Source organism: Oncorhynchus mykiss, chromosome 6 (assembly GCF_013265735.2).
Source record: "Oncorhynchus mykiss isolate Arlee chromosome 6, USDA_OmykA_1.1, whole genome shotgun sequence".
NCBI lineage: Eukaryota > Metazoa > Chordata > Actinopteri > Salmoniformes > Salmonidae > Oncorhynchus > Oncorhynchus mykiss.
The window spans coordinates 99,802,822-99,817,821 of record NC_048570.1 but is presented as its reverse complement, the minus strand read 5'-3'; the positions used below and the strand labels follow the sequence as shown (position 1 = coordinate 99,817,821).

Here is a 15,000-nt window from a genome sequence, read left to right as displayed (position 1 = left end):
AGACACAAACCCCCTTTAAACCCCCTCTGGGTTGAGATCTGGTGACTGAGACACAAACCCCCTTTAAACCCCCTCTGGGTTGAGATCTGGTGACTGAGACACAAACCCCCTTTAAACCCCCTCTGGGTTGAGATCTGGTGGCTGAGACACAAACCCCCTTTAAACCCCCTCTGGGTTGAGATCTGGTGGCTGAGACACAAACCCCCTTTAAACCCCCTCTGGGTTGAGATCTGGTGGCTTAGACACAAACCCCCTTTAAACCCCCTCTGGGTTGAGATCTGGTGGCTGAGACACAAACCCCCTTTAAACCCCCTCTGGGTTGAGATCTGGTGGCTGAGACACAAACCCCCTTTAAACCCCCTCTGGGTTGAGATCTGGTGACTGAGACACAAACCCCCTTTAAACCCCCTCTGGGTTGAGATCTGGTGACTGAGACACAAACCCCCTTTAAACCCCCTCTGGGTTGAGATCTGGTGGCTGAGACACAAACCCCCTTTAAACCCCCTCTGGTTTGAGATCTGGTGGCTTAGACACAAACCCCCTTTAAACCCCCTCTGGGTTGAGATCTGGTGACTGAGACACAAACCCCCTTTAAACCCCCTCTGGGTTGAGATCTGGTGGCTGAGACACAAACACCCTTTAAACCATGGAAGCCAAAATATTAGTCTGGACATTTTCTACATGACCCTAAGCATGATGGGATGTGTTAATTGCTTATGACCTCAGGAACCTCACCTGTGGTTACTGCTTTCAATAGATGTTATATCCCTCATTTGCTCAAGTGTTTCCGTCATCTATGTACTCCAACAGTTTGAGATTGGGAGTCCTACTGAGATGCTGAGTGTATCCGACAGCACCAGAGAGTCCCAGAGGTCCTACCTCCTCTCTATCAACCTGAAGCAAGGACGCAACCTGGTCATCAGAGACCGCTGTGGTAACACTGTTATTACACTTCATAACACATAAAACCTGGTCATCAGAGACCGCTGTGGTAAGACTGTTATTACACTTCATAACACTTCATAACACATAAACCCTGGTCATTAGAGACCTCTGTGGTAAGACTGTTATTACACTTCATAACACTGCATAACACATAAAACCTGGTCATCAGAGACCTCTGTGGTAAGACTGTTATTACACTTCATAACAGATAAAACCTGGTCATCAGAGACCTCTGTGGTAAGACTGTTATTACACTTCATAACACATAAAACATTGTCATCAGAGACCGCTGTGGTAAGACTGTTATTACTCTTCATAACACATAAAACCTGGTCATTAGATACCTCTGTGGTAAGACTGTTATTGCACTTCATAACACATAAAACCTGGTCATTAGAGACCTCTGTGGTAAGACTGTTAATACACTTCATAACACTTCATAACACATAAAACCTGGTCATTAGAGACTGCTGTGGTAAGACTGTTATTACACTTCATAACACTTCATAACACATAAAACCTGGTCATTAGAGACCTCTGTGGTAAGACTGTTATTACACTTCATAACACATAAAACCTGGTCATTAGAGACCGCTGTGGTAAGACTGTTATTACACTTCATAACACTTCATAACACATAAAACCTGGTCATTAGAGACCTCTGTGGTAAGACTGTTATTAGACTTCATAACACATAAAACCTGGTCATTAGAGACCTCTGTGGTAAGACTGTTATTACACTTCATAACTCTTCATAACACATAAAACCTGGTCATTAGAGACCTCTGTGGTAAGACTGTTATTACACTTCATAACACATAAAACCTGGTCATCAGAGACCTCTGTGGTAAGACTGTTATTACACTTCATAACACATAAAACCTGGTCATTAGAGACCTCTGTGGTAAGACTGTTATCACACTTCATAACACATAAAACTTGGTCGTTAGAGACCTGTGGACTTTTCCATGTAAATATTGAAGTCACCAAAAATGTGAATATTATCTGCCATGACTGCGAGGTCCGATAGGAATTCAGGGACCTCAGTGAGGAACACGGTATACGGCCCAGGAGGCCTGTAAACAGTAGCTATAAAAAGTGATTGAGTAGGCTGCATAGATTTCATGACTAGAAGTTCAAAAAATTGATAATGCAGTCATAAAATGAAAACAATATATAGGGGATATAGTCACTAGTGTAACCAGGAGGAGAGGCCTCATTTAACACAGTACATTCATCAGGCTTAAGCCATGTTTGTCAGGCAAATCACATCAAGATTATGATCAGTGATTAGTTCATTGACTATAACTGCCATGGAAGTGAGGGATCTAACATTAAGTAGCCCTATTTTGAGATGTGAGATATCACGATCTCTTTCAATAATGACAAGAATGGAGGAGGTCTTTATTCCAGTGAGATTGCTAAGGCGAACACTGTCATGTTTAGTTTGCCCAACCTAGATCGAGGCACAGACATGGTCTCAATGGGGATAGCTGAGCTGACTACACTGACTGTGCTAGTGGCAGACTCCACTAAACTGGCAGGCTGGATAACAGCCTGCTGCCTGGCCTGCACCCTATCTCATTGTGGAGCTAGAGGAGTTAGAGCCCTGTCTGTGTTGGTAGATAAGATGAGAGCACCCCTCCAGCTAGGATGGAGTCCGTCACTCCTCAGCAGGCCAGGCCTGGTCCTGTTTGTGTTCGTAGATAAGATGAGAGCACCCCTCCAGCTAGGATGGAGTCCGTCACTCCTCAGCAGGCCAGGCCTGGTCCTGTTTGTGGAGGCCAGAGACGATTACTAGATGCTGACACATCTTTCTAGCTCATTTACAGGCTGAAGCTTTGTTGCGCTTGGTGACCTCTGACTGTTTCATCCTAACATCGTTGGTGCCGACGTGGATAACAATATCTCTATACTCTCTACACTCGCCAGTTTTAGCTTTAGCCAGCACCATCTTCAGATTAGCCTTAACGTCTGTAGCCCTGCCCCCCGGTAAACAGTGAATGATCGCTGGATGATTCGTTTTAAGTTTAAAACTGTGGGTAATGTAGTCGCCAATGACTAGGGTTTTACATTAGTCAGAGCTAATGGTGGGAAGCTTTGGCATCTCAGACCCCGTAACGGGAGGAGGAGAGACCAGAGAAGACTCAGCCTCTGACTCCGACTCGCTGCTTAATGGGGAAAACCGGTTGAAAGTTTCTGTCGGCTGAATGACCGGTTGAGCATTCCTACAGCATTTCCTTCCAGAAACCGTGAGAAAGTTGTCCGGCTGCGGGGACCGTGCGAGGGGATTTATACTACTATCTGTACTTACTGGTGGCACAGACGCTGTTTCATCCTTTGCTACACTGAAATGACCCTTGCATAACGATTGTATCTGAAGCTGGGCTTGTAGCACGACTATCCACACCATTAGGCGATAGTTCTCCTTTATAATACGAGCACAGTGACTGCATTGAGGTGGCACAGTGTTAATGTTACCAGTGACTGCATTGAGAAGGCACAGTGTTAATGTTACCAGTGACTGCATTGAGAAGGCACAGTGTTAATGTTACCAGTGACTGCATTGAGAAGACACAGTGTTAATGTTACCAGTGACTGCATTGAGAAGGCACAGTGTTAATGTTACCAGTGACTGCATTGAGGTGGCACAGTGTTAATGTTACCAGTGACTGTATTGAGAAGACACAGTGTTAATGTTACCAGTGACTGTATTGAGAAGACACAGTGTTAATGTTACCAGTGACTGTATTGAGAAGACACAGTGTTAATGTTACCAGTGACTGCATTGAGAAGGCACAGTGTTAATGTTACCAGTGACTGCATTGAGGTGGCACAGTGTTAATGTTACCAGTGACTGTATTGAGAAGACACAGTGTTAATGTTACCAGTGACTGTATTGAGAAGACACAGTGTTAATGTTACCAGTGACTGTATTGAGAAGACACAGTGTTAATGTTACCAGTGACTGTATTGAGAAGACACAGTGTTATGTTACCAGTGACTGCATTGAGAAGACACAGTGTTAATGTTACCAGTGACTGCATTGAGAAGGCACAGTGTTAATGTTACCAGTGACTGCATTGAGAAGGCACAGTGTTAATGTTACCAGTGACTGCATTGAGGTGGCACAGTGTTAATGTTACCAGTGACTGTATTGAGAAGACACAGTGTTAATGTTACCAGTGACTGCATTGAGAAGACACAGTGTTAATGTTACCAGTGACTGCATTGAGAAGACACAGTGTTAATGTTACCAGTGACTGCATTGAGAAGACACAGTGTTAATGTTACCAGTGACTGCATTGAGAAGGCACAGTGTTAATGTTACCAGTGACTGCATTGAGGTGGCACAGTGTTAATGTTACCAGTGACTGTATTGAGAAGACACAGTGTTAATGTTACCAGTGACTGTATTGAGAAGACACAGTGTTAATGTTACCAGTGACTGTATTGAGAAGACACAGTGTTAATGTTACCAGTGACTGTATTGAGAAGACACAGTGTTATGTTACCAGTGACTGCATTGAGAAGACACAGTGTTATGTTACCAGTGACTGCATTGAGAAGACACAGTGTTAATGTTACCAGTGACTGCATTGAGAAGACACAGTGTTAATGTTACCAGTGACAGCATTGAGAAGACACAGTGTTAATGTTACCAGTGACTGCATTGAGAAGACACAATGTTAATGTTACCAGTGACTGCATTGAGAAGACACAGTGTTAATGTTACCAGTGACTGCATTGAGAAGACACAGTGTTAATGTTACCAGTGACTGCATTGAGAAGACACAGTGTTATGTTACCAGTGACTGCATTGAGAAGGCACAGTGTTAATGTTACCAGTGACTGCATTGAGAAGACACAGTGTTATGTTACCAGTGACTGCATTGAGAAGACACAGTGTTATGTTACCAGTGACTGCATTGAGAAGACACAGTGTTAATGTTACCAGTGACTACATTGAGAAGGCACAGTGTTAATGTTACCAGTGACTGCATTGAGAAGGCACAGTGTTAATGTTACCAGTGACTGCATTGAGAAGACACAGTGTTAATGTTACCAGTGACTGCATTGAGAAGACACAGTGTTAATGTTACCAGTGACTGCATTGAGAAGACACAGTGTTATGTTACCAGTGACTGCATTGAGAAGACACAGTGTTATGTTACCAGTGACTGCATTGAGGTGGCATATTGTTAATGTAACCAATGACTGCATTGAGAAGACACAGTGTTAATGTTACCAGCGACTGATTGAGAAGACACAGTGTTAATGTTACCAGTGACTGCATTGAGAAGACACAGTGTTAACGTTACCAGTGACTGCATTGAGAAGACACAGTGTTAATGTTACCAGTGACTGCATTGAGAAGGCACAGTGTTAATGTTACCAGTGACTGATTGAGAAGACACAGTGTTAATGTTACCAACGACTGCATTGAGAAGACACAGTGTTAATGTTACCAGTGACTGCATTGAGAAGGCACAGTGTTAATGTTACCAGTGACTGCATTGAGAAGACACAGTGTTATGTTACCAGTGACTGCATTTAGAAGACACAGTGTTAATGTTACCAGTGACTGCATTGAGAAGGCACAGTGTTAATGTTACCAGTGACTGCATTGAGAAGGCACAGTGTTAATGTTACCAGTGACTGCATTGAAAAGGCACAGTGTTAATGTTACCAGTGACTGCATTGAGAAGGCACAGTGTTAATGTTACCAGTGACTGCATTGAGAAGACACAGTGTTAATGTTACCAGCGACTGCATTGACAAGACACAGTGTTAATGTTACCAGTGACTGCATTGAGAAGACACAGTGTTAATGTTACCAGTGACTGCATTGAGAAGACACAGTGTTAATGTTACCAGTGACTGCATTGAGAAGGCACAGTGTTAATGTTACCAGTGACTGCATTGAGAAGACACAGTGTTAATGTTACCAGCGACTGCATTGAGAAGACACAGTGTTAATGTTACCAGTGACTGCATTGAGAAGACACAGTGTTATGTTACCAGTGACTGCATTGAGAAGGCACAGTGTTAATGTTACCAGTGACTGCATTGAGAAGACACAGTGTTAATGTTACCAGTGACTGCATTGAGAAGACACAGTGTTATGTTACCAGTGACTGCATTGAGAAGGCACAGTGTTAATGTTACCAGTGACTGCATTGAGAAGACACAGTGTTATGTTACCAGTGACTGATTGAGAAGGCACAGTGTTAATGTTACCAGTGACTGCATTGAGAAGGCACAGTGTTAATGTTACCAGCGACTGCATTGAGAAGACACAGTGTTAATGTTACCAGTGACTGCATTGAGAAGACACAGTGTTAATGTTACCAGTAAATGCATTGAGAAGACACAGTGTTAATGTTACCAGTGACTGCATTGAGAAGGCACAGTGTTAATGGTACCAGTGACTGCATTGAGAAGACACAGTGTTAATGTTACCAGTGACTGCATTGAGAAGGCACAGTGTTAATGTTACCAGTGACTGCATTGAGAAGACACAGTGTTAATGTTACCAGTGACTGCATTGAGAAGACACAGTGTTAATGTTACCAGTGACTGCATTGAGAAGGCACAGTGTTAATGTTACCAGTGACTGCATTGAGAAGACACAGTGTTAATGTTACCAGCGACTGCATTGAAAAGGCACAGTGTTAATGTTACCAGTGACTGCATTGAGAAGGCACAGTGTTAATGTTACCAGTGACTGCATTGAGAAGACACAGTGTTAATGTTACCAGTGACTGCATTGAGAAGACACAGTGTTAATGTTACCAGTGACTGCATTGAGAAGACACAGTGTTAATGTTACCAGTGACTGCATTGAGAAGGCACAGTGTTAATGTTACCAGTGACTGCATTGAGAAGACACAGTGTTAATGTTACCAGCGACTGCATTGACAAGACACAGTGTTAATGTTACCAGTGACTGCATTGAGTAGGCACAGTGTTAATGTTACCAGTGACTGCATTGAGAAGACACAGTGTTAATGTTACCAGTGACTGCATTGAGAAGGCACAGTGTTAATGTTACCAGTGACTGCATTGAGAAGACACAGTGTTAATGTTACCAGTGACTGCATTGAGAAGACACAGTGTTAATGTTACCAGTGACTGCATTGAGAAGACACAGTGTTAATGTTACCAGTGACTGCATTGAGAAGGCACAGTGTTAATGTTACCAGTGACTGCATTGAGAAGACACAGTGTTAATGTTACCAGTGACTGCATTGAGAAGGCACAGTGTTAATGTTACCAGTGACTGCATTGAGAAGACACAGTGTTATGTTACCAGTGACTGCATTGAGAAGACACAGTGTTATGTTACCAGTGACTGCATTGAGAAGACACAGTGTTAATGTTACCAGTGACTGCATTGAGAAGGCACAGTGTTAATGTTACCAGTGACTGCATTGAGAAGACACAGTGTTAATGTTACCAGTGACTGCATTGAGAAGGCACAGTGTTAATGTTACTTCTTTGCTTTTTCGGCTGGTGGAAGTCGTGCGTTGTACACGGCACAAAAATATACATTTCTTGAGTAGTGAAGATATTGTCTCCTGTCCATATCTAGAGTAGTGAAGATATTGTTCATGTCTAGAGTAGTGAAGATATTGTCTCCTGTCCATATCTAGAGTAGTGAAGATACTGTTCATGTCTAGAGTAGTGAAGATACTGTTCATGTCTAGAGTAGTGAAGATACTGTTCATGTCTAGAGTAGTGAAGATATTGTTCATGTCTAGAGTAGTGAAGATACTGTTCATGTCTAGAGTAGTGAAGATACTGTTCATGTCTAGAGTAGTGAAGATATTGTCTCCTGTCCATATCTAGAGTAGTGAAGATATTGTTCATGTCTAGAGTAGTGAAGATACTGTTCATGTATAGAGTAGTGAAGATATTGACTCCTGTTCATGTATAGAGTAGTGAAGATACTGTTCATATCTAGAGTAGTGAAGATATTGTTCATGTCTAGAGTAGTGAAGATACTGTTCATGTCTAGAGTAGTGAAGATACTGTTCATGTCTACAGTAGTGAAGATGCTGTTCATGTCTAGAGTAGTGAAGATACTGTTCATGTCTAGAGTAGTGAAGATACTGTTCATGTCTAGAGTAGTGAAGATACTGTTCATGTCTAGAGTAGTGAAGATACTGTTCATGTCTAGAGTAGTGAAGATACTGTTCATGTCTAGAGTAGTGAAGATACTGTTCATGTCTAGAGTAGTGAAGATTTTGACTCCTGTCCATATCTAGAGTAGTGAAGATGCTGTTCATGTCTAGAGTAGTGAAGATAATGTTCATGTCTAGAGTAGTGAAGATGCTGTTCATGTCTAGAGTAGTGAAGATATTGTTCATGTTTAGAGTAGTGAAGATGCTGTTCATGTCTAGAGTAGTGAAGATACTGTTCATGTCTAGAGTAGTGAAGACACTGTTCATGTCTAGGGTAGTGAAGATACTGTTCATGTCTAGAGTAGTGAAGATGATGTTCATGTCTAGAGTAGTGAAGATACTGTTCATGTCTAGAGTAGTGAAGATACTGTTCATGTCTAGAGTAGTGAAGATATTGACACCTGTTCATGTCTAGAGTAGTGAAGATGCTGTTCATGTCTAGAGTAGTGAAGACACTGTTCATGTCTAGGGTAGTGAAGATACTGTTCATGTCTAGAGTAGTGAAGATACTGTTCATGTCTACAGTAGTGAAGATGTTGTTCATGTCTAGAGTAGTGAAGATTCTGACTCTTGTTCATGTCTAGAGTAGTGAAGATATTGACACCTGTTCATGTCTAGAGTTGTGGAGATACTGTTCATGTCTAGGGTAGTGAAGATGCTGTTCATGTCTAGAGTAGTGAAGATACTGTTCATGTCTAGGGTAGTGAAGATGTTGTTCATGTCTAGAGTAGTGAAGATTTTGACCCTTGTTCACGTCTAGAGTAGTGAAGATATTGACACCTGTTCATGTCTGGAGTAGTGAAGATACTGTTCATGTCTAGGGTAGTGAAGATGCTGTTCATGTCTAGAGTAGTGAAGATACTGTTCATGTCTAGAGTAGTGAAGATATTAACTCCTGTCCATATCTAGAGTAGTGAAGATATTGACTATTGACTCCTGTTCTTGTCTAGAGTAGTGAAGATACTGTTCATGTCTAGAGTAGTGAAGATACTGTTCATGTCTAGAGTAGTGAAGATACTGTTCATGTGTAGAGTAGTGAAGATACTATTAATGTCTAGGGTAGTGAAGATACTGTTCATGTCTACAGTAGTGAAGATGCTGTTCATGTCTAGAGTAGTGAAGATACTGTTCATGTCTAGAGTAGTGAAGATATTGTTAATGTCTAGAGTAGTGAAGATACTGTTCATGTCTAGAGTAGTGAAGATACTGTTCATGTCTAGGATAGTGAAGATACTGTTCATGTCTAGAGTAGTGAAGATACTCTCCATGTCTACAGTAGTGAAGATGCTGTTCATGTCTAGAGTAGTGAAGATATTGACACCTGTTCATGTCTAGAGTAGTGAAGATAATGTTCATGTCTAGAGTAGTGAAGATAATGTTCATGTCTAGAGTAGTGAAGACACTGTTCATGTCTAGAGTAGTGAAGATATTGTTCATGTCTAGAGTAGTGAAGATACTGTTCATGTCTAGAGTAGTGAAGATATTGACTCCTGTTCATGTATAGAGTAGTGAAGATATTGACTCCTGTTCATGTCTAGAGTAGTGAAGATATTGTTCATGTTTAGAGTAGTGAAGATGCTGTTCATGTGTAGAGTAGTGAAGATATTGTTCATGTCTAGAGTAGTGAAGATACTGTTCATGTCTAGAGTAGTGAAGATATTGTTCATGTCTAGAGTAGTGAAGATATTGTTCATGTGTAGAGTAGTGAAGATGCTGTTCATGTGTAGAGTAGTGAAGATATTGTTCATGTTTAGAGTAGTGAAGATATTGTTAATGTCTAGAGTAGTGAAGATGTTGTTCATGTGTAGAGTAGTGAAGATATTGACTCCTGTTCATGTATAGAGTAGTGAAGATATTGACTCCTGTTCATGTCTAGAGTAGTGAAGATATTGTTCATGTTTAGAGTAGTGAAGATATTGTTCATGTCTAGAGTAGTGAAGATATTGTTCATGTGTAGAGTAGTGAAGATAATGTTCATGTCTAGAGTAGTGAAGATACTGTTCATGTCTAGAGTAGTGAAGATACTGTTCATATCTAGAGTAGTGAAGATATTGTTCATGTCTAGAGTAGTGAAGATACTGTTCATATCTAGAGTAGTGAAGATACTATTCATGTCTAGAGTAGTGAAGATACTGTTCATGTCTAGAGTAGTGAAGATACTGTTCATATCTAGAGTAGTGAAGATACTATTCATGTCTAGAGTAGTGAAGATACTGTTCATGTCTAGAGTAGTGAAGATACTGTTCATATCTAGAGTAGTGAAGATACTGTTCATATCTAGAGTAGTGAAGATACTGTTCATATCTAGAGTAGTGAAGATACTGTTCATATCTAGAGTAGTGAAGATACTGTTCATATCTAGAGTAGTGAAGATACTGTTCATATCTAGAGTAGTGAAGATACTGTTCATGTCTAGAGTAGTGAAGATACTGTTCATATCTAGAGTAGTGAAGATACTATTCATGTCTAGAGTAGTGAAGATACTGTTCATGTCTAGAGTAGTGAAGATACTGTTCATGTCTAGAGTAGTGAAGATACTGTTCATATCTAGAGTAGTGAAGATACTGTTCATATCTAGAGTAGTGAAGATACTGTTCATGTCTAGAGTAGTGAAGATACTGTTCATATCTAGAGTAGTGAAGATACTGTTCATGTCTAGAGTAGTGAAGATACTGTTCATGTCTAGAGTAGTGAAGATTTTGACTCTTGTTCATGTCTAGAGTAGTGAAGATACTGTTCATGTCTAGAGTAGTGAAGATACTGTTCATGTCTAGAGTAGTGAAGATATTGACTCCTGTTCATGTCTAGAGTAGTGAAGATACTGTTCATGTCTAGAGTAGTGAAGATATTGACTCCTGTTCATGTATAGAGTAGTGAAGATACTGTTCATGTGTAGAGTAGTGAAGATATTGACTCCTGTTAATAGTTGACGGTTTTCACCATTGCTCTTCTAAATGTTGCACCACGGATACTGAGTTGTCGTGACTGGTTCTCTTAGGAAACTGTGCCGTCTCACATTGAGCCCATCATCGAAACCACTTCCTCTGGAAGAAACTCTCTCAGTACTCAGACATGACTTGAGATGTGAGCTAGAAGATGACTGAATGTAGAGTAGTGAGTCCACTGACGTTGTGTTGAGATGGAGAGGAATCGTGTTTTTCTTCCTGACTCTCAGTGAAATCTCTTCCTGCTTATTGTTTGCATTCCATTAATCATTAACCAAGAGCCAGTTTATTAGTCATATGCACAGGATACACATGTTACACAGTACAAGGAAATGGTGACTGCGAGTTCACTCGCACCAACCTTCCAACCTCAGTGCACAGACACACTAACCACTAGCCCACTGAGGCCACCCCATAATAATGACATTAAATCCGGTCCATAGTGTATGATGAAGTCATCTGTCCTCTCATAGAGATATTCCTTCTCCGTGTTTTGTCCGTTCTCAGGTACAAGTGATCCTTATGTAAAGTTTAAACTGGATGGGAAGACACTATACAAGAGCAAAGTGGTTTATAAGAACCTCAACCCAACATGGAACGAGTCCTTCTCTTTCCCTGTCAGAGACCTGGACCAGAGACTGTATATTAAGGTAGGGGTTAGGACATACCTCATGTGTGGGGCCCAGTAGGGGCCGTTCTGGTCAGACGAGTGTTTCTGCTCTTTGTTCTGTTTCACTCTTCATTAAGCATCTTCATCTGGTCTACCTTGCAGGTGTATGACCGGGATCTGACCATGGATGACTTCATGGGATCCAGCTACATTCTCCTCAGTGATCTGGAGATGGAAAAGTGAGTGACACATTTTAAAATGTCACAATTTTCAGGAGATATTGATTGTTGTAACTCTGGCAGCAGGTAACCTAGAGGTTAGAGAGGTGAGAGATGCAGCAACCAGAGCTAATCTCAGTTTATAGTGCAATATGATCAGTAAAGTAATCTAACACATGTAAAACATTAACACCTGGTGTGTGTCTATCAGTTACACACGTCAATACACACAAGTATTCTGATGCCGTTAATGTTGTCAATACGAAAATAACACTGATCATCTCCAACCTGGCATTTCTTCATAATGAGACAGATCCTCTCCAACCTGGCATTTCTTCATAATGAGACAGATTCTCTCCAACCTGGCATTTCTTCATAATGAGACTGATTCTCTCCAACCTGGCATTTCTTCATAATGAGACAGATCATCTCCAACATGGCATTTCTTCATAATGATACTGATTCTCTCCAACCTGGCATTTCTTCATAATAACACAGATCCTCTCCAACCTGGCATTTCTTCATAATGAGACAGATCCTCTCCAACCTGGCATTTCTTCATAATGAGACAGATCCTCTCCAACCTGGCATTTCTTCATAATGAGACAGATCATCTCCAACCTGGCATTTCTTCATAATGATACTGATTCTCTCCAACCTGGCATTTCTTCATAATGAGACAGATCCTCTCCAACCTGGCATTTCTTCATAATGAGACAGATCCTCTCCAACCTGGCATTTCTTCATAATGAGACAGATCCTCTCCAACCTGGCATTTCTTCATAATGAGACAGATCCTCTCCAACCTGGCATTTCTTCATAATGAGACAGATCATCTCCAACCTGGCATTTCTTCATAATGAGACAGATCCTCTCCAACCTGGCATTTCTTCATAATGAGACAGATCCTCTCCAACCTGGCATTTCTTCATAATAACACAGATCATCTCCAACCTGGCATTTCTTCATAATGATACTGATTCTCTCCAACCTGGCATTTCTTCATAATGAGACAGATTTTCTCCAACCTGGCATTTCTTCATAATGATACTGATTCTCTCCAACCTGGCATTTCTTCATAATGAGACTGATTCTCTCCAACCTGGCATTTCTTCATAATGATACTGATTCTCTCCAACCTGACATTTCTTCATAATGAGACAGATTCTCTCCAACCTGGCATTTCTTCATAATGAGACTGATTCTCTCCAACCTGGCATTTCTTCATAATGAGACTGATTCTCTCCAACCTGGCATTTCTTCATAATGAGACTGATTCTCTCCAACCTGGCATTTCTTCATAATGAGACAGATCATCTCCAACATGGCATTTCTTCATAATGAGGCAGATCATCTCCAACCTGGCATTTCTTCATAATAACACAGATCATCTCCAACCTGGCATTTCTTCATAATGAGACTGATTCTCTCCAACCTGGCATTTCTTCATAATGATACTGATTCTCTCCAACCTGGCATTTCTTCATAATGAGACAGATCCTCTCCAACCTGGCATTTCTTCATAATGATACTGATTCTCTCCAACCTGGCATTTCTTCATAATGAGACAGATTCTCTCCAACCTGGCATTTCTTCATAATGAGACTGATTCTCTCCAACCTGGCATTTCTTCATAATGAGACTGATTCTCTCCAACCTGGCATTTCTTCATAATGAGACTGATTCTCTCCAACCTGGCATTTCTTCATAATGAGACAGATCATCTCCAACATGGCATTTCTTCATAATGAGGCAGATCATCTCCAACCTGGCATTTCTTCATAATAACACAGATCATCTCCAACCTGGCATTTCTTCATAATGAGACTGATTCTCGCCAACCTGGCATTTCTTCATAATGATACTGATTCTCTCCAACCTGGCATTTCTTCATAATGAGACAGATCCTCTCCAACCTGGCATTTCTTCATAATGAGACTGATTCTCTCCAACCTGGCATTTCTTCATAATGAGACTGATTCTCTCCAACCTGGCATTTCTTGATAATGAGGCAGATCATCTCCAACATGGCATTTCTTCATAATGAGACTGATTCTCTCCAACCTGGCATTTCTTCATAATAACACAGATCCTCTCCAACCTGGCATTTCTTCATAATGAGACAGATCATCTCCAACCTGGCATTTCTTCATAATGAGGCAGATCCTCTCCAACATGGCATTTCTTCATAAGGAGACAGATCATCTCCAATCTGGCATAACAAAGTGTAATGACTTGTTTCAAGAAGGTTTTTTATTAAGAAGCATATCCATGTGAAAAAATGTACAAACCCCCTATCGTCCATCTGTCTGTCACAGCCCGATCTGAACTAACCCAGGCTAACTGAATAGTGACTATTCTAAGCTAACCCAGGCTAACTGAACCATGTTTTATGCTAAGGTAACCCTGTTGTATCCCCAGGGTGTGTGAGCTGTCCGTGCGTCTGGACGACCCCAACAGTCTGGAGGAGGACATGGGAGTCATCATGCTGGACATGTCTCTCTCTCTTAGGGATAGAGACAACGAGAGGAACTCTGTAAGGAACTAGACAATACAATATACCAGATCTAACAGGCTTGGGGTCAATTCCTTTTCAGTTCAGTCGATTCAGGAAGTCAACTGAAATTCCAATTCCATTTGTTCCTCATAGAGAAGCTTTGAAGAAAATGAGAATGAGTTTTTAACTTCCTGATTTGACTGAGTTTGATGGAATTGACCCCAACTATGATGTCTACCATATTCTACAGATATACTTGCATGTTTTTGTTCCTCTACTAACTGTGACAGTGTGTTGTGCTTGTAACCTGCATGTACTTGTTGCCTGCATGTACCTGTTGCAGAGGTGGCCTAAGAGGAAGAGGAGTATCAGGGTAAGTCATCCAAACATATCCACTCTAGTGGACTGACACCACTATTTAATCACTTAGGATCCACTCTAGTGTACTGACACCACTATTTAATCAGGATCCACTCTAGTATACTGACACCACAATTTAATCAGGATCCACTCTAGTATACTGACACCACTATTTAATCAGGATCCACTCTAGTGTACTGACACCACTATTTAATCAGGATCCACTCTAGTATACTGA

At 41.1% G+C, this 15,000-nt stretch overlaps 1 protein-coding gene across 2 annotated transcripts in view; it reads left to right on the top strand.

Moving 5' to 3' along the window:
* LOC110508817 (multiple C2 and transmembrane domain-containing protein 2-like) overlaps window positions 1–15,000 on the top strand; it is a 109,609-nt gene that overhangs the window by 58,796 nt on the left and 35,813 nt on the right. The window contains exons 4-8 of one of the 2 annotated variants that reach the window (XM_036981713.1): window positions 811–934; window positions 11,585–11,727; window positions 11,850–11,926; window positions 14,327–14,441; window positions 14,746–14,775. In XM_036981713.1, coding sequence (XP_036837608.1) covers window positions 811–934; window positions 11,585–11,727; window positions 11,850–11,926; window positions 14,327–14,441; window positions 14,746–14,775 — 489 coding nt within the window. The remainder of the gene's footprint in view (window positions 1–810; window positions 935–11,584; window positions 11,728–11,849; window positions 11,927–14,326; window positions 14,442–14,745; window positions 14,776–15,000) is intronic. The other variant, XM_036981714.1, reaches the window with a different exon arrangement.